This window comes from Mercenaria mercenaria, chromosome 9 (assembly GCF_021730395.1).
Source record: "Mercenaria mercenaria strain notata chromosome 9, MADL_Memer_1, whole genome shotgun sequence".
In the NCBI taxonomy this organism is placed as follows: domain Eukaryota; kingdom Metazoa; phylum Mollusca; class Bivalvia; order Venerida; family Veneridae; genus Mercenaria; species Mercenaria mercenaria.
In genome coordinates, this window is record NC_069369.1 from 81,831,359 (window position 1) to 81,856,354 (window position 24,996).

At 37.2% G+C, this 24,996-nt stretch overlaps 1 protein-coding gene across 1 annotated transcript; it reads right to left on the reverse strand.

Moving 5' to 3' along the window:
• Positions 1-7,993: 7,993 nt before the first annotated feature.
• LOC123548151 (uncharacterized) lies at positions 7,994-10,745 on the reverse strand. Its single transcript, XM_053552082.1, has one exon. It carries the CDS (start codon positions 10,580-10,582, stop codon positions 8,438-8,440), a length of 2,145 nt encoding a protein of 714 aa, XP_053408057.1. The 5' UTR covers positions 10,583-10,745; the 3' UTR covers positions 7,994-8,437.
• Between the last annotated feature and the right edge of the window lie 14,251 nt (positions 10,746-24,996).

The following is a 24,996-nucleotide window of genomic DNA, read 5'->3' on the forward strand; positions in this document are numbered from 1 at the left end:
TTCTATAATTTACATAGATTTATATAGGGAAAAACTTTGAAAATCTTCTTGTCCAAAACCACAGAGCCTAGGGCTTTGATATTTGGTATGAAGCATCATCTAGTGGTCCTCTACCAAGATGATTCAGATTATTTCCCCGGGGTCTAATATGGCCCCGCCCCGGGGGTCACATGGTTTATATAGACTTGTATAGGGAAAAACTTTGAAAACCTCTTGTTCAAAACCATAGGGCCTAGGGCTTTGATATTTTGTATGTGACATCATCTAGTGGTCTTCTACTAAGATTTTTCAAATTATCCCCCTAGGGTCAAATATGGCCCCGCCCTGGGGGTCACATGGTTTACATAGACTTATATAGGGAAAAACTTTGAATATCTTCTTGCCCAAACCACAAAACCTAGGGCTTTGGTATTTGTTATGTAGCATCATCTAGTGGTTCTCTACCAAGTTTGGTCAAATTATCCCCCTAGGGTCAAATATGGCCCCGCCCTGGGGGTCACATGGTTCATATAGACTTATATAGGGAAAAGCTTTTAAAATCTTCTTGTCAGTATTCTCAGTAACCTACAATATTCAGATTTGGACCACATGTATGGTTTTGAGTGGCAAGATGAACCTTGACATGAGTTGACCTTGGTATTGACCTAGTGACCTACTTTCACATTTCTGTAGCTACAGCCTTCAAATTTGGACCACGTGCATAGTTTTGAGCACTGAAAAAACTTTGACCTTGACATTGACCTAGTGACCTGCTGCCACATTTTTGAAGGTACAGGCTTCAAATTTGGACCACGTGCATAGTTTTGTGTTCCGAAATGAAATTTGACCTTGATTTTGACCTAGTGACCTACTTTCACATTTCTCAAGCTACAGCCTTCAAATTTGGACCACATGCTTAGTTTTGTGTACCGAAACAAAGTTTGACCTTTACATTGACCTAGTGACCTACTTTCACATGTTTGAAGGTACAGGCTTCAAATTTGGACCACATGCATAGTTCTGTGTTCCGAAAAAAATTTGACATTGATTTTGACCTATTGACCTACTTTCACATTTCTCAAGCTACAGCCTTCAAATTTGGACCACTTGCATAGTTTTGTGTACCGAACAAACTTTGACCTTTACATTGACCTAGTGACCTACTTTCACATTTTTGAAGGTACAGGCTTCAAATTTGGACCACATGCATAGTTCTGTGTTCCGAAATAAAATTTGACCTTGATTTTGACCTAGTGACCTACTTTCACATTTCTCGAGCTACAGCCTTCAAATTTGGACCACTTGCTTAGTTTTGTGTACCGAAATGAACTTTGATCTTAAGATTGACCTAGTGACCTACTTTCACATTTCTGTAGCTACAGGCTTCAAATTTAGACCACATGCATAGGATTGTGTACCGAAACAAACTTTGACATTGACCTAGTGACCTACTTCCACATTTCTCAAGCTACAGCCTTCAAATTTGGACCACTTGCATAGTTTTTTGTACCAAAATAAACTGTGACCTTAAGATTGACCTAGTGACCTACTTTCAAATTTCTCAAACTACAGCCTTCAAACTTGATGCACATGCATAGTTTTGTGTACAAAGAACTTTGTCCTTGAAATTGATCTAGTGACCTACGTTCACATTTCTCAAGCTACAGCTTTTGAATTTGGACCACATGCACAGTGTTGTGTACGGAAATGAAATTTGACCTTGAGCTAGTCAGTAAGTCTTGAAATTTGGAACACTCAAAAATGGCACATTGGTGGGCGCCAAGATCACTCTGTGATCTCTTGTTAAGGTTAAAGTTTTTCGGCAACTCTTTGTTTTTCTGTCCTATCTTTGTTACCTTTGCTTATATCATACTGTAAGTTCACATAAACATTGTCCAACATAAAGTATGTATAGGGGCTGGGCCATTTATACCCAAGGTAAAGGTCACCAAGGAGTTACACTTTGAATTATTTTCATGTTAAATTTTTTCGAAAGCTTCGTTTATAGACATATCATTGGTACTTTAAAAAGATAATGACTTGAAATTAAAAGTATTTGTTTATAATTACCTGCATGTATGGCTGCATACCCCATAACTCTAATTGTGTTTTTGACAGAATTATGCCCCTTTTGTACTTAAACTTTTTATTTTAGCAGTCTTTGCTTTCTGGATACTACTTTAATGCAATATAAGATAAAGACTTGAAATTTAAGATGTCCCTTTTATACTTAAATTTTTTACAAACTTAGTTTTCTGGGCATAATTTTGGTACTATATAAGATAACGACTTGAAACTCAAAATATATCTTTATCATCATCAATCTGTATGTGTTGTAACAATCCTAATAAATCAGATTTGTGTATTTGATAGAATTATGCCCCTTGGTGTATCTTCCTTTTGAAGTAGAGGTCTCTTATTCTATATATTCATTTTACTGTCAAATCCCCGAATAGTGGAGCGCGCTGTCTTACGGACAGCTCTTGTTCACTTTGAAAATGGCCAAAAATAAACTTTAATGGAAACTTCTCACAAACTTTAGAGAACATATTCATTTCCAGCACTGTTATTTTGACATAATTTATTATTCCCCCTTTTTACTTAGAAAATATACCAAAATTGTTGATTTCTGAAAACATTCTGTGAAACTTATGGAGGTACAGTATTGCATTGAACTTCATAACGGGCCTGTAAGAAACACAAGGCAAGTTCTTGTCCAAGGTCTCATCATTCTGACTGCAATTTTGACAAAATTACTTCCTTTTATTTTGCACTTAGAAAATGTACTTTAAGTGCAATTTTATTTAATTCGACCTAATATGTGTCTTCACCAAATTTAGAACCATCGAGCAGTATGAACTCTTGTGTCTTATCTTGACTTCACAAAATTACTTTGAGACTCTCTTTTGGCCTTTCAAGGTGCCTGATAGCAAAAATTATGTTTTCCTTTAATAGCTGAGTAGCTCTGAAACTGAAATATGTCTAAAAGTGCTCAATGCTTTAGTAAAACTGATGCATTCTTACAATTTTATCACATGTTTAACAAAGGGAATGACATTAAGATATACTGGAGGGAATTTAATGTAACAGCATGGAGAGGAACTGCAAGACACAGTAACAGTAACTGTACACTGAATAATGACAAAGTTGTTTCCCTTTTTGAAACATATAAAACTTAATTAATTACTTTATTGAAGTGAATTTAATATCATTTAACACCATAAAAGATAAGAGAACAAAAGAAGTCCCATACCTGATGTTTATATAAAATTGTCTCCCTTTTGCAGTTGTTTAAGAAATAATATATCTCATTTTGATAGTGATCTGTCGCTGAATAAATCGTTGTTTGGAGTTCAGATGTGAAGGAATTATATCACAAGGGCGCAGCCCCGAATGATATAATAATACGCATCTGAACGACAAACAATGATTTTATTCAAGAGCAAATCACTAAATGAGATGTATTATTTCGATTCTAACACATTACCAAGGACATTAAAATACAAATGTATCATTAAATATTTGCCCGTTTTCAATCAGTTTCTTTTCCAGTATGCCGCTATGCCGTTTGACACTGTGACGTAATAATTGTGACGTCAGAACAGTGAATTTTTGTATGATAATTCACTGTTTTCAGACTTCTTTGTTTAATAGGAAAATGAATCGAATCATGTTAGAATTTTAATTTTTCTCATTTTTACGATTGAAGAGAATGAAGGTTTATTCACTGAATTAATTTTCATATAAATTGATAAACCGATACATGCAACTTTGATGAATTAGAGGATACATTTACCATTAATATACCCTGGATGATAATAAAGTTATTTGCCCTTTTGTACTTCTTTCCAATGTTTTAAGACAACAAACTGAAAAGCACAAGAACTGTAACTCTTTCTTTAATATACAAGGCCGCTGTCTTCAAATCACTTGCTCCTCATCGATGTGGGTTCGAGCCTCACTCGGGGCGTTGAATTCTTCATGTGAGGAAACTATCCAGCTGGCTTACTGAAGGATGATGGTTCTACCTAGACGCCCGCTTGTGATGAAGTAATGCACAGAGGTGCAACTAGGGTCTTCCTCCATCATCAAAGCTGAAAAGTTGCCATATGACCTATAATTGTGTCCTGCAACGTTGAACCCAACAAAAAAAAATTCTTTAATATTCTATTAGATGAAATTATCTCCCAAATTGAACATGAAAGATTCAGTGAGTAGTGAGTATTATTATCAATATAACCTATTCTAACAAGGCTTTTAGCCAGGGATATGAATGCTCTTGTTTGGCCTGTTGCTTTCTGTGTAAATGTTTTTTTTAGCTCGCCTTATGAAGTGGTAAGGTGAGCTATTGTGACCGCTTGATGTCCGTCATGTGTAGTGCGTCGTCTGTCAACAATTTCTAAAAAAATCTTGAAAACCACTGGGCAGAATTACACCAAACTCCACAGGAATGATCCTTGGGTAGCTCCCTTTCAAAATTGTTCAAAGAATTGAATTCCATGCAGTTCAACTCTGGTTGCCATGGCAACCGAAAGGAAAAACTTTAAAAATCTTCTTGTCCAAAACCACAGGGCCTAGGGCTTTGATATCTGGTGTGTAGCATCATCTAGTGGTCCTCTACCAAAATTATTCAAATTACTTCCCTAGGGTCAATTATGGCCCCACCCCGGTGGTCACATGGTTTATATAGACTTATATATGGAAAACTTTGAAAATCTTTTCTTGTACAAAACCACATGGCCTAGGGCTTTGATATTTGGTATGTAGCATCATCTAGTGGTCCTCTACCAAGGTATACAAATTATCCCCCTGGGGTTAAATATGGCCCCGCCCCGGGGGTCACATGGTTTATAATTATAGACTTGTATAGGGAAAACTTTAAAAATCTTCTTGTACAAAACCACAAGGGCTAGGGCTTTGCTATTTAGTATATAGCATCATCTAGTGGTCCTCTACCAAGATTGTTCAAATTATTCCCCTAGGGTCAAATACGGCCCCACCCCGGGGTTCCCAAGTTTTACATAGACTTTTATAGGAAAAAAAGTTTAAAAATCTTCTTGTCTGAAACCACAACACTTAGACCTTTGATATTTGGTTTGTAGCATTGTCTTATGGTCCTCAACCAAAATTGTTCAAATTGTACCCCTTGGGTGAAAAGAGGTCCTGCCCTGGGGGTCCCAAGTTTTATATAGACTAATATAGGAAAAAGCTTTAAAAATCTTCTTGTCTGAAACCATACGACCTAGGCTTTTGATATTTGGTATGATGCATTGTCTAGAAGTCCTCTACCAAAATGTTTCAAATTATGCCCCTGGGGTTAAAAGAGGCCCCGCCCTGGGGTCACTTAGTTATTATGTGAGTTATATAGGAAAAATACTTAAGAAATCATCTGATCCTATTTCCAAGACTGTTTAATTATAATTACCTGATGACCCCAAGTAATATGATGTCACTTGACTGTGACCTTGACCTACTGACCTATTTTCTTGTTTTTTAAGATACAGCCTTGAAATTTTGATGACATACACAGTTTTGCACACAAATCGTAAAACTGAATTTCATTGACCATGAATGTGACCTACTGACTTTCTTAATATTTTATCATCAGTTTGACATTTGAAACATGTAGCTCATATTACTCAGGTGAGCGATCCAGGGTCATCATGACCCTCTTGTTAGCTTAGCTATTCGAAGAATACGTAGAGCTGTTACACTCACCTTTTTAAAGTTTTTTGTAATTTCTTGTACAATGTACTGGGTTGAAAATACACTAAAGTCTTTCAGTTATATTACACTTACACAATGATTCATAAGACAACTTTATTGTATACCCACTCCCCACCCTCACCCCCCAAAAAAATAAAAATAAAAAAATTGATAGGGAGATGTTGGAGAGGGTGTTAAATTGTGCATTGGTGTTTGATTTGATTTTCTCACAGCCACAACAAAGTAACAGCCCTTGACTTAGTACAAAATGCATAAAAAGGGCCTAAAAGTTTGTGTCGCATGTACTAAAAAAGTATTAAACCCGGGATTATGAAACATTATGGTATTATTACTCAGCATTCAGCATGTGAGTGTGCACCTGGGGCTTTGTTTGAGATTTCACTCTGCCAGACCAGAGTTATGGCCCTTGACATAGTCAAAAATGTGTATAAAGGGCATAAAAGTTTGTGTCACCTGCATCTAAAGTATTTGACTTAAGTAGTTTGTAATATAGCATGTGAAGTTGTGCACCTGGTGTTCTGTTCATATGCTGACATTTTTGGTTAAATGTCTTAAGTTGTAAACTGCATGAGTCAAAAGTTTAACCCTTATCATGCTGGACATGATTGGTTCTGTCTTTGAGACCAGTGTAGATCATGATCAGCGTGCATATCAGTGCAGTCTGATCAAGATCTGCACTGTTTGCCTTTCAGTATCTTTTTGATAAGCACCCTGTTTAACTGTTAATGGTACTGTCCAAATTGAAAGATGGACGAGTTCATTATAGAAAATGAGCAGACCTGGTTAAGGGTTAAAAATAATCTTTCTTCTGTTATTAATTGAAAGTCCATAAAAAGGTACAAAATTGATGAACAACATTCTTATTCAGTTGTATACTTTTTAGTGATATGAGACCCAAATATTTAGACCATTCATTATGCATATTTATTACTAAAATTAATGACCATCTCAGCTGTACCTGGGTAAAATCATGAGCAAAAGTCAATGTGCACACCTTCGTAATTATGCTAAATAACATTCCTGAAAAAATTATGAACAGTTCAAATACTGTTGGAGATATATGCAAAACAAATCATTATCTAACACAGGCCCGGATCCAGAAATATTTGACTGAGGGGCACAAGTTTAGAACAAAGGCGTCACTGGCGAGGTGCATAGTGTCGAGAGGAGGTAGGTACGGGAGGGAGACCTCTGTCGGTGTTGGGGGCGAAAGAGTGGGGTCTACATCCTGAAAGTATTTTATATACAGGTATGAAATGGTGGCCTCTGGTGCACCTTTCGTCTAAATTTTGAAGTACTGGAGGGGTAATCCGCTCATTTAAGGGGTGTCAGAGGGCTCTCTCACTGGAATATTTTGAAACACAGGTATGAAATTCTGGGCTCAAGTGCACTTTTAGGTCTAAACTTTTATGTATGGGAGGGGTATCCCTGTTATTTTAGGGGTCAGGGGGCTGTCCCCCTGGAAAATTTTGAAATACAGGTATGAAATGGTGGCCTCTGGTGCATTTTTGGTCTAAATTTTAAGGTACTGGACAGGTATTCCCCTCTTTTTAGCGGGGTGGGGGTGGTCAGGGGGTTATCCCCCTTAAAAAGCTGAAATATAGATATGAGGAGCATTTTGGGTCTAAATTTTGAGAAAATGTTATTCCTTTTCCAAAATAGTTCGGTGCAATTTCGGTGGGTATAGGTCGTTTCTCAGTCATCTGGGGGTAGGGGCACGGGCCCCCTTGGCCCAGCACTGGAACTCAGCTTGTGACAGGCAGACGTACACAGGGAATTTGTAGTTGGAGGCACACAAAAGTGAATGACTTGTATGGCCGGACAGATAGCCAACCAAACACACAACAGCCAACAGACAGTGAGTGGTCACAACATTTCACCACCAAGCACCTAGTGCTCAGATGAGCTGAAAATGCGCAGTACCTTGGGAGGAAACGAACTTAGGTGTCTTAGTTTTTCATATAGATCTAGTCTTATACGGTAGAGATAAGACACCACATCAGTCATATTCTTTACAACCAACCAAACTATCTGAAGCTGGTAAGGTCGCCATGTGACCTAAATTGTGCCAGTATAACTCTAGGCCCATCAAAATTAAAAAAAATTTGATAGCGGTCACCCTAAGAATATTTCTCTGATTTATGTTAAAACTGACCAAGGAATTTCTCATAAGATCTGTCAGGCCACGACATCCACACTTTTCTACTGATTACATAGATTTAAGAGAATCAGAAACAGGTTCACTCAAAAACATTATTGTAAAGTTTGGTTGAAATTGGGTTGGCAGTTTTTGATATAATTCATATTCTTTTAAGAAAGAGTGCTAGACAGAAATCAAGAAAATCAGACAAATACAGCATCTGAAACTACCAAGTTTACATTTTATAAGTTTATTGTGCAGATAAATTTCTCACAATTTGTACTGTGTGACTAACAAAATAGCTTTTCTACATAATACACAGACTATAACAGTATTTTCATAAATAAATACATTTTACTGCCATTTGTTAACTTGTTATACAACCATTTATTAAATTAACAACATTTTGTAATTTAAAATATCTTGGTGAATACATAAAATTTAATGTTCCTTTCAATGAATGATTCAAATACTGTTTGTGATAATTTTAATGTTACTATATTTTGTATTACTGATAATGTAGTTATTCAACAAGCCTTAATTTTTCAGCTAATCTGATAATGCTTTGATTTATGTAATATGGTCTGTTTTCTATCCTTCTGCAGGAAAAAATACACTCAATAATTTACATATATGATAATTTGCAGCATTGTTTCTTGTACGTATATTGCGAGACTTTATATAGCAGGACAGAGCAGCGTCATATCTGTTCTCTTGTTCCAAACATTGTCCCAGTAAATTCAATGCTGTCTCCCTGTGTCCAAGGTTTGGATCGGTATCAATGGTAGTAGCAAGGTGTAAAAGGGCCCGCTGTTGATCTGCTCCTCTCTGAAGGTGTCTGTAAGTCTTGTACTGTAGGAAGTAAAGGTAAGGAAGTGAATCCACCACAGCCCAGTCCAACCAGTAACAACATTTATCCCTCCCTACTAGCAAGTCTTCTTGTGTAGACCTAAACATTTCATACTGTAATTCTTGTGGAACACAGTTGATTTCACAACGCATGAACTGAACACTAAAAGCTGCAGTATCTTTTATAAGTTCTTCATTGCCTGTATTACATTTATTGATGAATCCTGGTTTACCATTTCCACTAAGTGTACAAGGACTGTAGCGATGCACAGGTACAACAACATCCAAATCATACTTCTCTTCAATTGTACCAAGAATATACTCTGCCCTTTCCATTTCTCCTATACAGTATAATGCAGATGCAAGTTTCAGCCTGCTAGATGACATATCCGAGTTCAGTCCGGCTGAAAACCAGGCAAGCGCCATCTCGGATATAGAATTGCTAGCCCGGATGTCTAAAGATGCCATCACAGACCCTAGGGAAGAACACAAAAATGGAGTTGTAAGTCTGCACGCTGCTCTCTCCACTGTAGTAGATTCTTCAGTGTTATATAATCTAGCCACACTGGATATGGAGTTTAAAAGCAGAAAAGGCACCATTTCATGTCTATTTCTTGCAAGAATGATTGTTTTGGAATATATTTTTTGACAAGCTTTATCCAAATCATTGAAAACGTGATGTATTAAATCTCCTGAAGCCTCTGGAGACATATCAGCTGAGGAGTGGTAATAATGACCACATGGATACACTGGTAACATATTCATTTTCTCCTGAAGTCTCATGCCAAGGTCATCAATAGGAATATCAATTAATGCCCAAAATTCACTTTGTATGATGGCTTCCAGGATTGTGAGCAGCTGTTGCTGGACTGGAGGAGAAATTCTTCCAGCCATCAGGTTGTTTTCAGGTATTATGAAATGTGGACAATTTAATTGTCTAACACAGTACCGCAATGACATAAGACAGCACTTCAGACATGCAAGTAAATTGTGCTCCTGCCATTGATTTAAATGCGTATTTTTTATACAATGAAATAAAACAGTTTTACACATGAAACTAGAAAGGACACCATCACACTGGGGATTAATGAATGTCTTAAGAATCATCTTCATCAAGATATAACACCTCAGTTGTGTGATGTTTAAACTAAGCATCAGACATCCACTAGCTTTGGAAGTAGACACTCTCCATTCTACTTCCTCATTCTCACTGTGCTTACTGCCTACTGGTACAACAAAACACCCTGTAGTCTCACAGTATCTCTTTATTTCGTCTGTGGGCCACCCTCCTATGCCTCGCTGTGTTAACCAGATTTTGGCTTCTTTAGGCCATGATTTACATTGAAATGCTGAAACATGATCGATACCTGAGGTATGTCCTTTCGAGTATGTATCTGCTGGACCATTTACAACAAAATAACCATGAGGTGTGCAAAACTTAAAACTGTTTTTCATCAAGAATCTTCCTCTTCTATCAGCACAAACTGATGTCCTGTGTACATAACATTTGCAAACAGAAGGCTCATCAGCACTTAAAGGTTGGAGAAAACAGTAGCCGGGTGATGTGGACTCATTTTTAAACATCATATAACTGTGCACGCCAATTTGCCACTCTGTCCAGTCCCGTATCACATTCGTGACATTACTGCAGTGGAGCTCATCCAAATCTGACTTTAGTCCCACTGTTGTTGACCCTTCCGTCTGACTTCCAAAAATGTACTTTGATCTGTTCTCTCCATTAAGTATTGCAACAATATTAGCCAAAGATTCCTTCAAAAACAACATCCTTCTCCTCTTCAGCAGCATTCTCTCATTCACGCCAATATCACGGAGTACTTCGGATAATTTCAATGATACGCTTTGAGAATGACCAGGAGCTTGAAACATTCTGAAATCATTTCAAATACAACTCAATAACCTGCATATTATACTCATAAATTTTCAGTAAATATTAACCTTTAGCCTGCTGGTGGCAAATATTCTGCCTTTGCGACCAGTGCAGACCAAGATCAGCCTGCACATCAGTGCAGTCTGATCATGTTCTGCACTGTTCGCTATTCAGTCAATAAATATTAAGTGAACATCTCTTCTAATAATAAATGGTACTGCCCAAACTGTATGATGGACCAGTCCATAAAGAACAGAAAAGGTTCTGCAGGTACCCGTATGTCAATGTAAATATAAATATGAAATTTTAACAGAGTTGTAGTATTTGCAATAAAGTAATGTTTACAACAACATAATATATTAACAAAAAATGTGATTATTACTATTAAAACAACTTTAATTTAGTGCATAAACTTACTTTTGAGATGAAAGAGAAGAAACCTGATATTCCAATAAAAGGCTTTAAAAGCTGTCAATCGAGTTCACACGTACTCTGTGGTTGGACAAACAGCCAACGTGCTGAAAACTTGCTGTGCTACGACTGTTATTTCTCCTATTTGAAATTCTTTATATATTGTAATTAAAATCGAAAATTGTGGTCGACTATATTATATAGCCACCAAATAACCCACAACTTTCCACTTAAATACTTTGAAACGTAAGCGTTATTGGTGACTATATATGTTAAGTATTTCAAATACAGTAAAATCATTTAATTTCGTGGGCATTAAATTTCGTGGTTTTGTTCAAAATGGCAATTTTGCGGGGATATGAATTCACGGATTTCAACTTCTGAACATAAAATGAGTGGGAATCTTACTTGTTTGTTGGGTACGTATGGTCAAGTTTTTAAAAATGGGTGGAATAAATAAGGCTGTACAATTTGTTATGAAACTATATTACAGGCAAGTCATACAAGAGGTGTTTCAAATTGTAAATATTCATTTTAAGCCCTTGGTTATATATTTATAAGTAAACATTCGAATAAGTCACTTTTTGCCTGCACATATTTAGTTTTGAAAATATTTTCTACAGTCTGCACTAAGTGTCTTTCATACTACTGTATAAAGTGTGTTTCTAGATGAAGTTATGCTTTTTGAAGACAAACCTTTTTCAGCAAGCATAAATTTTTAATTTTTGAACAAGAAACATCTACATGAGGCTTAGTCTATTGAATCTTTTGGATGATCTAAAACCCCAAATTTGTCTGTATAGATAACATCACTGGGACATCGGCAAAATCTGTAATAAGATCCTTTTAAAGCATAGAATGCAAACAAGCAAAATGATAGCATTTGGTTTGATAAAGTCTGTTCACGAGAGGCAACGGAAAGTGTAACACCCTTCACACCCCTAGCATATCTGCTTCAGCAGAATTCTGGTACAAAGATAATGAATAAACTCCATGATCCCAAAGAACAAGAAAGTATAACAACAACGAATTCATGAATCCATGTACGGGGAGACATTATACGGCCACTATATGGCAAATCCTTGTAGCTGGGATTTTAGCATTTTCAGGAGAGGGTTTTTCTCTGCTAAAAAATTGTAACTTGGTTATTAAATAAAGATAATGATGTTAAAGAAAAGGTTATGTAAACTTTCAAATATAATCATCATTCATAGAACACTTTGAGAGGGAAGGGGTGCAAGGCAGGGGCCATCCAGCCACCCATTTTACCCATAGTTCCTGTGGAAAATTTTGGACAACCAAAAAAAGAAAAATTAACCAAAGGTGAACAAAAGACATCATACAAAATCCTTACCTGTATAATTCAATGCCCTCTGCTCTCTTAAATAAGTTTTCCCCTTTATTTCTGTGAAAATAGGCAGCAGGTGGTGTGGGGGGGGGGGGGGGGGGGGGGGTGCAAAACATACAGTGGACCCATCACTGTCAAAGTTGGAGGCAGGATAGCCCCCCACTAACCATGCTTTACAATATCTAATTTATTATTTCGAACTATTTTACACCAAAAAATTGTCAAATTTTTTATATAACTCATAAAATTGTGGCACACTGGAAATTCCATTACTTTTGAAACACCCCTCATAGACAAATCACAGGACATTAAAGCAACTTAAGTCAATCTTGTTACAGTAAAATAGTCCTTAAAATTTTGTTGAAACTGAAAGTATGTGAAAGTGGTACTTGATACAAACTTTTTGACATAAGAATTACATGTAAAGTTTCATTGTAATAGTAAAAAGTTCCTTATTCGCGAGTCTGGGAAGTTTTTTTTGAATACAGTAGAAAGTCAGCATTTGACATTGTTAATTTTCAATAATTTTCTAATTTATAAATGCTAGATATACATTTGGAATTAAATCTTGTATACCAAGAGCTCATAGAACACGAAATGCCCCCCTTGATGCATTCAGTAATTGCACAAATAACAGAAATTATTTGGTCAATGTACACAAAAATTCTACTATTCTGGGTCAATATGACCTTGGCCTTTGTCCTACTGATCTCAAAATCAGTAGGGGTCATCTGCTGATCATGATCAACCTCCCTACTAAGTTTCTTGATCTTAAGCCCAAGCGTTCTACAGTAATCGTCTACAGTAATCGTCCTGAAATGGTTAACTGTTCTGGGTCACTTTGACCTTGACCTTTGACTTAGTGACCTCAAAATCAATAAGGGTAATCTGCTGGTCCTCCCTATCAAGTTTCGTGATCCTAGGCCCAAGCATTCTCAAGTTATCGTCCGGAAACAGTTTACCTGTTCCGAGTCACTTGACCTACTGACCTCAAAATCAATAGGAGTCATCTGCTGGTTATGACCAATCTCCATATCAACTTTCATGATCCTATATCCAAGAGTTCTTGAGTTACAATCCAGAAACCATCTAACTGTTCTGGGTCACTGTGACCTTGACCTTTGACCTACTGACCTCAAAATCTATAGGGGTCATATGCTGGTCATGACAACCTCCCTATCAATTTTTATGATCCTAGGCTCAAGCATTCTTGAGTTATCATCTGGAAACCAATTGGTCTACATACTGACAGACCGGCTGACATCTGCAAAACAATATACCCCTCCTTCTTCCAAGGGGGGCATAAAAAGATGAAATTAAACTGTTTCATCCTAATACTGAATGGGTAGATTCAAAACCATTACCCTCGTACATTTCTAAAATGTACTGGTCTGTCATTTAATTTGGGCACCATTTATCATTCAAAGGGGTGCTCATTGAAAATTTACAAAATGAACAGCAAAAAATGCAGACCAAGTGCAGACTCATCTTGGTCTACACATGTTGCAAAGGCAGAATCATTTGCCGCCAGCAGGCCAAAAGTTAAAGACAAAGGCCGCAGTATGCAATCCTAACCACTTAACCTTTACCCTGCTAAATTTCTAAAATGGACTGGTCCATCATTCTATTTGGGCAATACCATTTATTATTCAAAGGGGTTTTCACTGGGAATTTATTGTCTGAATAGCAAACAGTGCTGCACTAGTTGCAAAGGCAGAATCATTTGCTGCCAGCAGGCTAAAGGTTAAGAATGTTTCAAGCCAAATTTGTTCAACCTGATGTTTCAAGAGAATTCATTTGAAGAAACACAAGCCCTAAATCTCACGAGTTGAATTGTGTTAATACATGTATAGAGGAAATGTGCAATTGCGGAAAATGATCTATAACTGAAACATACTTTCTACCAAAAAACCCTCATAAAGTTTTCACTTCATAACGGAAGAAAATGGTCACTTTTCTTGAAAATTCATTTGACAAATTTCACTAGATCTAGTCAGTGACGTCACTTAACAGTTGTTAACAAATTAACTTGCGATTATCTATGGTTTGGCAGTCACTTGAATGGAAAACCCTAACCACAAGGAAACAAGATTGAAACTCCTCTCTTTGAAACCCAAGAGCAACAATGAAACCTAAGTGATTCAGCCACATGCGAATTTCCGCAATGTAAAAAAAAAAACTGAAAACAAAAGGGCTATGACAGCCTTATATCAATCACTTAATTTTTTAGGTACAAAAAATATAATTTTGTTCAACAGCCAAATTACTTTAAACTAGATGCCCACTGGCAACATGTTGAGCCCACTAGCTGTCAAAAGGACTAACATTTATGATACTATTTGGCGGCGACAGCACTTATTGCAGCAAACATTTCTGTTAAGTTATTTAAGAACATCTCCATCCGCCCAGACAAGACAACATTTGACCTTTGACCCCTAAGTGTGACCCTGACCTTTCAACTACTTATGCCTGACAGACTGTCTCATTGAGGCTAACAACTGAACCAAGTTATTTAAGAAACCCTCTATCCACGGCTGAGTTAGAGCCCAGACAAGGAAAACTGCACCAAGTTTTGACCTTTGACCTCAAAGTATAACCTTGACCTTTAAGCTACCAACCTGGTTGTTGCGCATGACAAATCATCTTATCGAGGTAAACATTTGTGCCAAAATATTTTTAAAATCTCTCAATACATGGCTGAGTTACAGCCTGGACAAGCAAAACAGCACTGAGTTTTGACGTTTGACCTCAAGGTATGGCCTTGACCTTTAAGCTACAAATTTGGTTCTTGCTTGCGACACATCATGTCATTGAGGCAAACAAAAGTGCCAAGTTATTTAAGAATCCCTTAATCCATAAATAAGTTACAGCCCAGAAAAACTTGGATGGACGCATGTACAGTTACACACACATACACCGAACCACCATTATGACAACTATGTTGAGCTCACCGCCAGTGGGCTTGACAAAAATGGTCTGTAGAGTTGCTGACCTGACAATGTTTTCACTTGAATATTTTTCAACATAAACTGTAGCATTGAAGGTAACATTGGAATTTACATTGTAGTATGAAACTAGACGACCAAGAAAAAGTTTATGAATGTGATTTTCAATCATACATGTGATCTCCCGCGCGGGAGGGTCAAAATCCCGATTTTTTCACCTTGCCTCCCGTCTCCCGACCAAAACCATAATTCTCCCGCTTTTCAACAAAAAAAAAAAAAAAAAAAAAAAAAAATCAATATTATGACTTGGTTGATAATTACCGAGGAGTGCCAAACATGTTTACACAGTAAATCAAAGTGTCACCGACTGTTGTGTATTATACGTTTGACACGTAGCTGGAGGAAAGAGTTGTTTTTCACAGGTGAATTTTGATAACATGATTAATTGTTTTGATAAGGGATTAGACAAGCAGGGCCTTTTCCACCTGTCTCATGGGGCCGAATATTAACCCATTCTCAATGCCAATTAGGCTCCATTTTTTTACCAATGTGAAGCAAAAACCTTCAAGTCACAAGAAATAATTCCCAGCTGAAATGAATTTTTGATTATTCAAAGAAAATAAAATCACATAAATAATTGTTGGAAAAACCAACCCAGTACTATTTTTAGAACATGAATGTTATTTCCCCTTATGCAGTTACGCCATTTTCTTCCAATGTTTACCAAATTAATTTGCTAATAAATCGGACTTATTTCATTGAAAATTGGATGAAAACACACACTCATTTGTATGATAACTTCAATCTACATTATTTTGGTAAGGGTAAATACATGTTGATGCATTTCTGTTTTCTGTTTTTCATGTCAAAATCATTATCAGTATTTTCATACGAAAGTGGGTGGGGTAAGGAATTTACATAATTTATGGGTTGTGTTCAGACCAATTTAGGGCTTCGTTTTTTTTCTTCAGTCCTCGAGTAGAATAATGTTAATGCATGTTCACCACCATTCCAGACCTAAATTGAGACTTTGTTTCAACAAATTTAATCTGTTTAACTTCTGTAAAACAGCATGCTCGACTTTTCTCAGTGATTGACTCTGAATGGATTAAAGCTTTGCTGGTAAAAGGGGCAGTTAAAGCTTTGCTAGTAAAAGGGGCATAATAGTCAATAGCTTTGAATGTAACAGATATATTGGACATTATATTAAACTTTAACCAAAAAATGTAAGTTAAAAAGTGGCATAACTCTGTCAAAATTCAAATCAGGAGTTATGAGGATCAATTGTTTCTTCTGGTGTAGACTTATGTGTTATTTTGTGGCCTAAAATTTTGGATTTTGTCACCAAGTTTTGTGTCCGCGCGCTTAATTTATGTCGATAAAAAACCTCCAGTTTTGAGACCCCAACTCCAGCTGAAAAATGGCAAACCTCCAGTTTTGGGATTCTGAACATATCACATGTATGTTTTCAATGTAAATTTTTTTCATCTTCCCTAGTGACCTAGATTTCATACCAAGGTGATCCAGTTTTTCGAATGTCATTGATTCCATTAAAGTGATAGTAAATTTTCTAGAATGCCTTTTTATGATTTTACCTAGTGACCTAGTTTTTGGCCATAGATGACCCAGTTTTAAATTTAATCTAGATTTTATAAACACAAACATTCTGACCATGTTTCCTGTAGATGGTGTAGAACATGTAGCCTCTGGAGTGTTAATTCATTTTTCTATAATTTAAACTAGTGGTCTAGTTTGTGAACCAAGATGATCTTTGAACTTTACCTAAATTTTATAGAGATAAACATCCTGACAAGATTTCATATAGATATGGCGCCCCATCGAACGATGCCCTGACAAACGTCGTTCCGCCAAATGTAGCCCCTCTGTCATCCCGCCAAATGTCACCCCAAACGTCAAGTCACCAAAGCCCTTGCCAACTGTCACCCTGCCAAACATCACACCACCAAAAGTCCCACCAATCTCCAGTTATCCCCAAAATAATCAATACTATCATGTCATTCTGGATGGTGAAAAGGGCGTCGTTTGGCAGGGCAACACTGAAAATATTCAACCACTGCAATAGGTGTATACTATTTTCATGATTCTGGGATATAGCAAAGATAGATTCTCATCTAGACAATAAATAGAATAAATTCATAAAAAATCTTTAAACATTTTTTGGTAATTGCCTGGTTAACTGTGATATGACAGCACAAGATGACCCAGTAATGCACTTGTCCGAGATTTTATTCAGGGTAACATTCTGACGAAGTTTATGATTAGCGTGTTAACAGTCAGTCAACTGTTGACAACTGACGATACATGATGAATGCCGGAAACACTTTGTGCTCAGGTGAGCTAAAACCATGTACAGTAACTGTAACAGGTAGTGTTTGTGTGTGTGGGGGGGGGGAAGAGGGAAGTGGGATGAGGGGGCACCAGTGTTTAGTTGGTTTTAATTTGTCCACCTGTCTGTACATATACGCTCGTGTTCTTAACAACTTACTGCAGTCTTTTGGTCATTGATATTTGGTGGTTGATTTGCAAAAAGGCAAGTAGTTATATTTGGTTTAAACATTTAATAAGCCCTTTATTTCCAGAATACACCTTACATCTTGTGTACAGTAACAAGATTTTCTTCATCAATAGACCATGATATTTACTTTGGTTTGTCAAAATGGTTGTGTTGTTCCAAAGGCACCTTCTCCTTTGGCTGCAGCCACTTGCTTTAATACATTAGAGACTGACAGTTGACAGCATACAATATAAAAGTCATAATAAAGTTTCATTCACCTTTGTTGTGACATTAGAAATGACATGAAAATTGTAAAATATAATAAAATGATTTATTTTACTAAAATTTAAAAATTGAAAAAAAGAGAACAAAGCCTTTCTTTGAATAACAAGAATCAAAAAACAAAAAACAAGAATTAATACATAATTTAAACATATTTACAATAGATTAAAATCGCACAAAAGTTTTAGATCAATATACCTGTTTCCAACAGTTGGTCCTTGTAAAAGAATATGAGCCACGTCATGAGAAAACCAGCATAGTGCGTTTGCGACCAGCATGGATCCAGACCAGCCTGCGCATCCACACAGTCTGGTCAGGATCCATGCTGTTCGCTATTGGTTTCTTTAATTGCAATAGGCTTTGAAAGCGAACAGCATGGATCCTCGCACAATCTGGTCTGGATCCATGCTGGTCGTAAGCGCACTATGTTGGTTTTCTCGTGGCCCGGCTCATACGTTGTAAACCAAAACACAGTGGGTTTTTGGCAAGAGAAAGGTTTGAATGGGTGGAGCATCCTAAGGGTACACCGCCATATTCATCTCAAATTTGTTCAAAAGACTTTCATTTATTAGTAAAACTGCTACAGAAAAAAGAAGAAGACTAAACAGTGTTTACAGTAACCTGTACCATGTTAATCACACAGTGAACATTTAATGTAAATTAAAGATTTTAGCTGCATTTTGTATCTTCAAAATGATAATTTTGATCTATGCCTTTTACACTGCTATCAATTTTTCATATTTTTGATACTGTACAGATATATATGGAGGCATGACCCTCTAGATATTGGAAAATATATTTGAAGCATTCCCCTTTAAAAGGTCTAAATATTGCGGGCATACCCCTAACAATGTCTAGCTATTGGTGTAGGAATTGGAAGCATGCCCCTTTAAAGGTATGAATATTGCGGGCATACCCCTACCAATGCCTAAGATATTGGAGTATATATATAGGAGATATGCCCCTTTAAAGGTCTAGATATCCAAACAAATATTGGAAGCATGCCTCTTCAAAGGGGTAGATATTGCTGGCATACCCCTACCAATGTCTAGCTATTGGTGTAGGTATTGGAAGTATGCCCCTTTAAAGGTCTCAATACTGGAGAAGATATCAGAAAGACGCCGCTTTAAACGTCTAGGAATCTAAGTGTCATAAAAATCTAAAAATGGTACAACATAAATGAACAGATGCAATATCATAAATTTGCCCGAGAAAGCCAAGTGGGCAAAACAGTTTTGAACAATGTGCCAAGCCTGTAATAACAATATTGAACACAGATCTGGATATCTTGATAAAATAGTTACTTCTTTTGTAGATTTTTATCATTAAGATAATATAAATGCATGAGAATAACCATGTTGATCTTAACAGTATAATATGAAAGTGTTGAAATGCATGACACTCCTGCTTCAAGTGTGAGAAATGACAGCATTGTTCCTGTATAGGGCCGGTCAAGATGATTGGAAAATGTTTGTAATTTTGAATTTCTTGTGAATCTAATAGTATAACCTGATGCAATGAAATGCTTAAAATCATTGAAAGCAGGAATACTGTATTAAAACACATTTTAATTCAATTTAAGCCATACAGTCTAGACATGAACGGTAAGTAAGTAAGTAATGACTTTTTTTAATGAGGCTACACACTGGGTGTCCCCATCTACCATGTGGGCCTCAAAAACAGAGATTATAAAAGTTAATATTCTTTAAAAGTTAACAGCTGTTTGTTGAATATTCTGTAAACTATATTGCATTAAATTTTGTAGGCATATAATAAAAAAAAAAATTTAATCATTAAACCTAAATATTTATACAATACAAAATTCCAGCACTTTCAAAAATATTTGACCTACCAAATGTTTTCTTTTGTATTTAAATAATTAATTATTCTACACCTATTTTTCTCTTTACATTCATACCATTTCAGTATTGTGAACATTGCTCTACTGGATACAATATATTCATTACTGGACAGTGCAAAAACTTTGGTACAAATCCTCATTTAACTAGAAGATGCTTTTGTAGAAAAGCGCATGTCTCCCCAAGCGCATAGTAACAGGCAAGAAGTCAATAGGGGACAGAAGGGAAAGTCAAAGAGACACTGATGGTTGGCTGCGAATGGATCATCTACTCAGCATGTCAAATCATCCCACTAAGTTTCAACATTCTGGGCCTAATGGTTCAAGTTATGGATTGGAAATGGTTTTCCATCTTCTGGCCCATGACCTTGACCTTTGATTGAGTGACCTTAAATACAATAGGGGTCATCTACTCTGCATGCCCAAGCATCCTATAAAGTTTCAGCATTCTGGATCAAGTTATTCTCAAGTTATTGATCGGAAAGCGTTTTCAATGTTCAGGCAAGAGACCTTGACCTTTATACAAGTGAACCCAAAAGTGATAAGGGTCATCTACTCTGTAAGTCCTATCATCCTATGAAGTTTGAAGGTTCTTGGTCTAATGGTTTTCAAGTTATTGAGCGGAAACTATTTTCAATGTTTGGGTCCCTGTGACCTTGACCTTTGATCAAGTGACCCAAAAGTCAATATGGGTCATCTTCTCTACATGTCCTATCATCCTATAAAGTTTCAAAAGTCTGGTTCATGTGGTTCTCAAGTTATTGATCAGAAACGGTTTTCAATATTCAGGCCCCTGTGACCTTGACTTTTGATCAAGTGACCCCAAAAACAATAGGGGACATCTACTCCATAAGTCCTATCATCTTATGAAGTTTGAAGGATCTAGGTCAAATGCTTCTCAAGTTACTGATGGGTAACGGATTTCCATGTTCAGGCCCCTGTGACCTTGACCTTTAATAGAGTGACCCTAAAATCAATAGGGGTCATCTACTCAGCGTGTTTAATCATCCTTTGTTTCAACATTCTAGGTCAAGTAGTTCTCAAGTTATTGATTGGAAGGGGTTTTCCATGTTCAGGCCCCTGTGACCTTGACCTTTAACAGAGTGACCCCAAAACCAATAGGGATCATCTACTCTGCATGTCCAATCAACCTATGAAGTTTCAACATTCTGGGTCAAATGGTTCTCAAGTTATTGATCGAAAATGGTTTTCCACGTTCAGGCCCCTGTGACCTTGACCTTTAATAGAGTGACCCAAAAATCAATATGGGTCATCTACTCTGCATCTCCAATTATCCTATAAAGTTTCAACATTCTGGGTCAAGTGGTTCTCAAGTTATTGATCGGAAACCATTTTCAATGTTTGGGTCCCTGTGACCTTGACTTTTGATGGAGTGACCCCCAAAACAATAGGGGTTATCTAGTCCATAAGCCCTGCCACCCTATGAAATTTGAAGGTTCTAGGTCAAATAGTTCTCCAGTTATTGATCGGAAATGAAGTGTGACGTACGGACGAATGGGGCAAAAACAATACATCTCCCCCAGTGTGTGTGTGGGTGTGGGGGGGGGGGGGGGAAACATAATTTAGCATACAACCCTATGCTGAAAAGTGTATTCTAAGGTTTTGAAATATCATTATTTAATCAAATTCTACATTATAGAAAATTTTGTTCCGAGCGTGCAGAACTACCTCAAGGCAAGCTGTAATTAGAACAAAAAGTAAATTTAGGAAGTCAGCTGACTGGCTGCTTAAGACAAGTGTCTGATTTATATTGTTAGTTGTAAAGGTTCTACTGTAAACTGACTGTTTATGAAAAGCTGCAAATGCATTTAAATATCATACCTAACTAGTAATACTAAAAACAGTCATTTGTTAAAGAACTTCCAGTTTTATTCATTGTATTGAATAGTCATACGGTGTTAGAGAAGTACACAATCATGCACACATGAACCATCTGAACAAAATCCAGAGGACCATACAAGGATGCTGTTGATTAAAAAGATTCATCAAGTGGTTCATAGGAAGTTGTTTACAGCTCTGCGCATTTTAGTTTCAACTTTTGCAGCCATTCAAAGGGACCAAGCAAAACTATTAATGGACCTCTCAATGATCCTAAAGACCAAGTTTAGTGAAAATCCATGGATGGTTCATGAGAAGTTGCTAAGAGTTTTTTTTCTTCTAATTTTAGCTCTGATGGCCCCTAAAAAGGGCCATGCTAAACCATCTGAACAAACTTGGGAGAAGTCCATGCCAGGATGCTAATGGGCAAGTTTTGTGCAATTTTGATAGGTAGTTTAACTAGAGATGTTTAAATAAAAATGTTGATGCAGGGCGATGAACACCAGATCATTCACCTAATAGCTCACCCTGACTCAGGTTAGATGAAAAGAGGAAGAGTTGCTTCTGCTATTACATATCTATAAAAAAATAAATCTTTTTAATGATTTAACAGGTTTCTTTCTACAAAATATCTATGTCTTATGTAATGAAAAAGTGAAAGCCTAAAACAGAACTATAAAATGAGCTGCACCATGAGAAAACCAACATAGTGCGTTTGCGACCAGCATGGATCCAGACCAGCCTGCACATCTGCACAGTCTGGTCAGGATCCATGCTTTTCGCTAGTGGTTTCTCTAATTGCAATAGGCTTTGAAAACAAACAGCATGGATCCTGACCAGACTGCGCAGATGCACAGGTTGGTCTGGATCCATGCTGGTCGCACACACTATGTTGGTTTTCTCATGGCGCGGTTCAAATATATAATTACTGTGCTGCAGATGCCTTAACACTGCTCTGTAGAACCACATTTGTAACAGATCGCATTTGTAACAGATTTGGTACGTATGCGATCGCATTCGTAACAGGTAAAATGTGTTACGAATGTGTTTGTCCAACATGGGGGTTGACATGAGAAGCACATATGTATCATGTTGAGTTTTATACTGCAAATGTTCAATGAGTTGGTTGTCATCGCAACATCATTAAATGACTGCCATAAGCACCATCACAAGTTAGCGTGGTCGTCGTCGAGGTCAATGACATCATAAAATTATTTGAGCCGCATCATGAGAAAATGGGCCTTCGGGAATCTTCGAGGCTTTGCGACCAGTGTGGGCCCAGATCAGCCTGCGCATCCGCGCAGTCTGATCATGGCCCACACCGTTCGCTGTTATTTCAAAGAAAGCTTATTCTACCTGAATATGAAATTTTCTGACCCTGATTCAGATGCATAAATGCACAGGTCAGCCTAAATATAGACTTTCCGGAAATTCACGAAAATGTCCGAATGCCATTTTTTCCGTGACGTGGCTCAATTTTTATAATCATTTCTGCATCCACTGCCACTACCACTTTAATATGATTACAACTTCAGCTACTTCTACTGTTACCTCGACTTGCTGAAATGTAGACCCACATGCTCAGGTCACTGGTTCGAACCCGGTGGCGACATACATTTGTAGCTATCTTTCGTCATCCAGAGCTGTTTCAAGTTGGTTGACAAACAGGAAGCTGCTATGTCACGGGACAAATTATATACAACTTGTCATGGACGGAGTCGTTAGCCTTAAGTCTAGGAGGGCCCGACCTTGTGCTGCGAACTAATGCCTATGGGATTTTAAGAAAATACACCTTATTTTCTAATTACCCTCACCTCACTGAGTCCGTCTGTAGGCCTTCTTTTATTATAATCCCGCCGTAAAATAGCGGAGTCTGTGCGTTCGTACAGTTATATATATAAGTTCATGTCCTTGGTATAACTTGCCCATTCATAGTCAGATTTTAAAATTATTTGGTACAAATGATCAGCATGGATAGAAGGTGTGTTGAGATCATGATCCTTGTTGCTACATGTATATATCCAAGATCAAGTTTACAGCTTTGAACTTAGATTTGTTTTGTTATTTTGTTGTAATATATATGTTTGTGCCCGGATCATAACCCGCTTTAGTCAGATTTCCAAATACTTTGGTACAAATAACCACCATTTATTGACAATCTGTAGTGATCATATTACACCTATTACTGCAAACGTCTCAAATTTTGGGACCCTGTAGAATGGTTTTGATGAATATTATTTTTGTTTGTTGGATTCAGAGCGCCTGTTTCCAACAGTATTTAGGTAATACAGTTTCAGGCAGTTAATCTTACCATTAATCCTAAAACGGACCAGTCCAAGATGATGATGATAATGATGATAAAAATGTCAGTAATATTAAAATCAGTACAACAGTATCTTTATGTTAGTAACCGACAACGTCCCAGCTTGAAACAGCACTGAGTGGCGAAAATAGCAACAGATACGAGTAGTTTTCACCCGGTCTCGAACGTGTGTCCCTCGACACTCTAGTCGATGGTAAGTTCTTCCCATTAATTTCAATTGAATTTATACCCTGGCTCATATACGAGTTTACACTCGTGTGTTCTTTTATGGGTCTGGTAAAACGCACCGATACACGTAAGGTATTAACTGGGTGGATGAGAGACACAATATCTCTGGAAATTCCGGCCCTGACTAGGAATTCAACCCGCTCCGCCGGTTTCGTAATCTGCAAAGCTATCCACTGCACCAGCCTCACCGATGGAGTTACTCGTGCCGCTCCTATAGATATACAAAATAAGAGTGTTTCCATACGAGTGCAGACACAAGGCCTGGCAAGAAAACTCTCATAGTAAATATAATCCAATAAAGTTCACGTCAGGGTTTTAAGTTGGACATATTTCATTTGTCGTCAGTTTAAGTTTTTTATGTTTAAAGCAATGCGAATTGACAAAGATAAACAAAACGAAAACGAAAAACCTATCTTGCAGCGAACCCACGGACACCGACGACATCAGGATCAGAACAATAGCCATTAGCAGTCCTCGAATTGTCAAGCTAGTCACCATTTTAAGTATACATAGATGTATATATACCCAGTGTTCAGCTTTAGCAAGACTTTCTATGTTAGATGAGACTGCCTTGATCTTGATTTTCGAGTGCACTTTATTTGTTGTTGAAGCGATACAACCAGAGAATTGCCGATTATGAAAGTTGAACAGGGATCGCATGTGG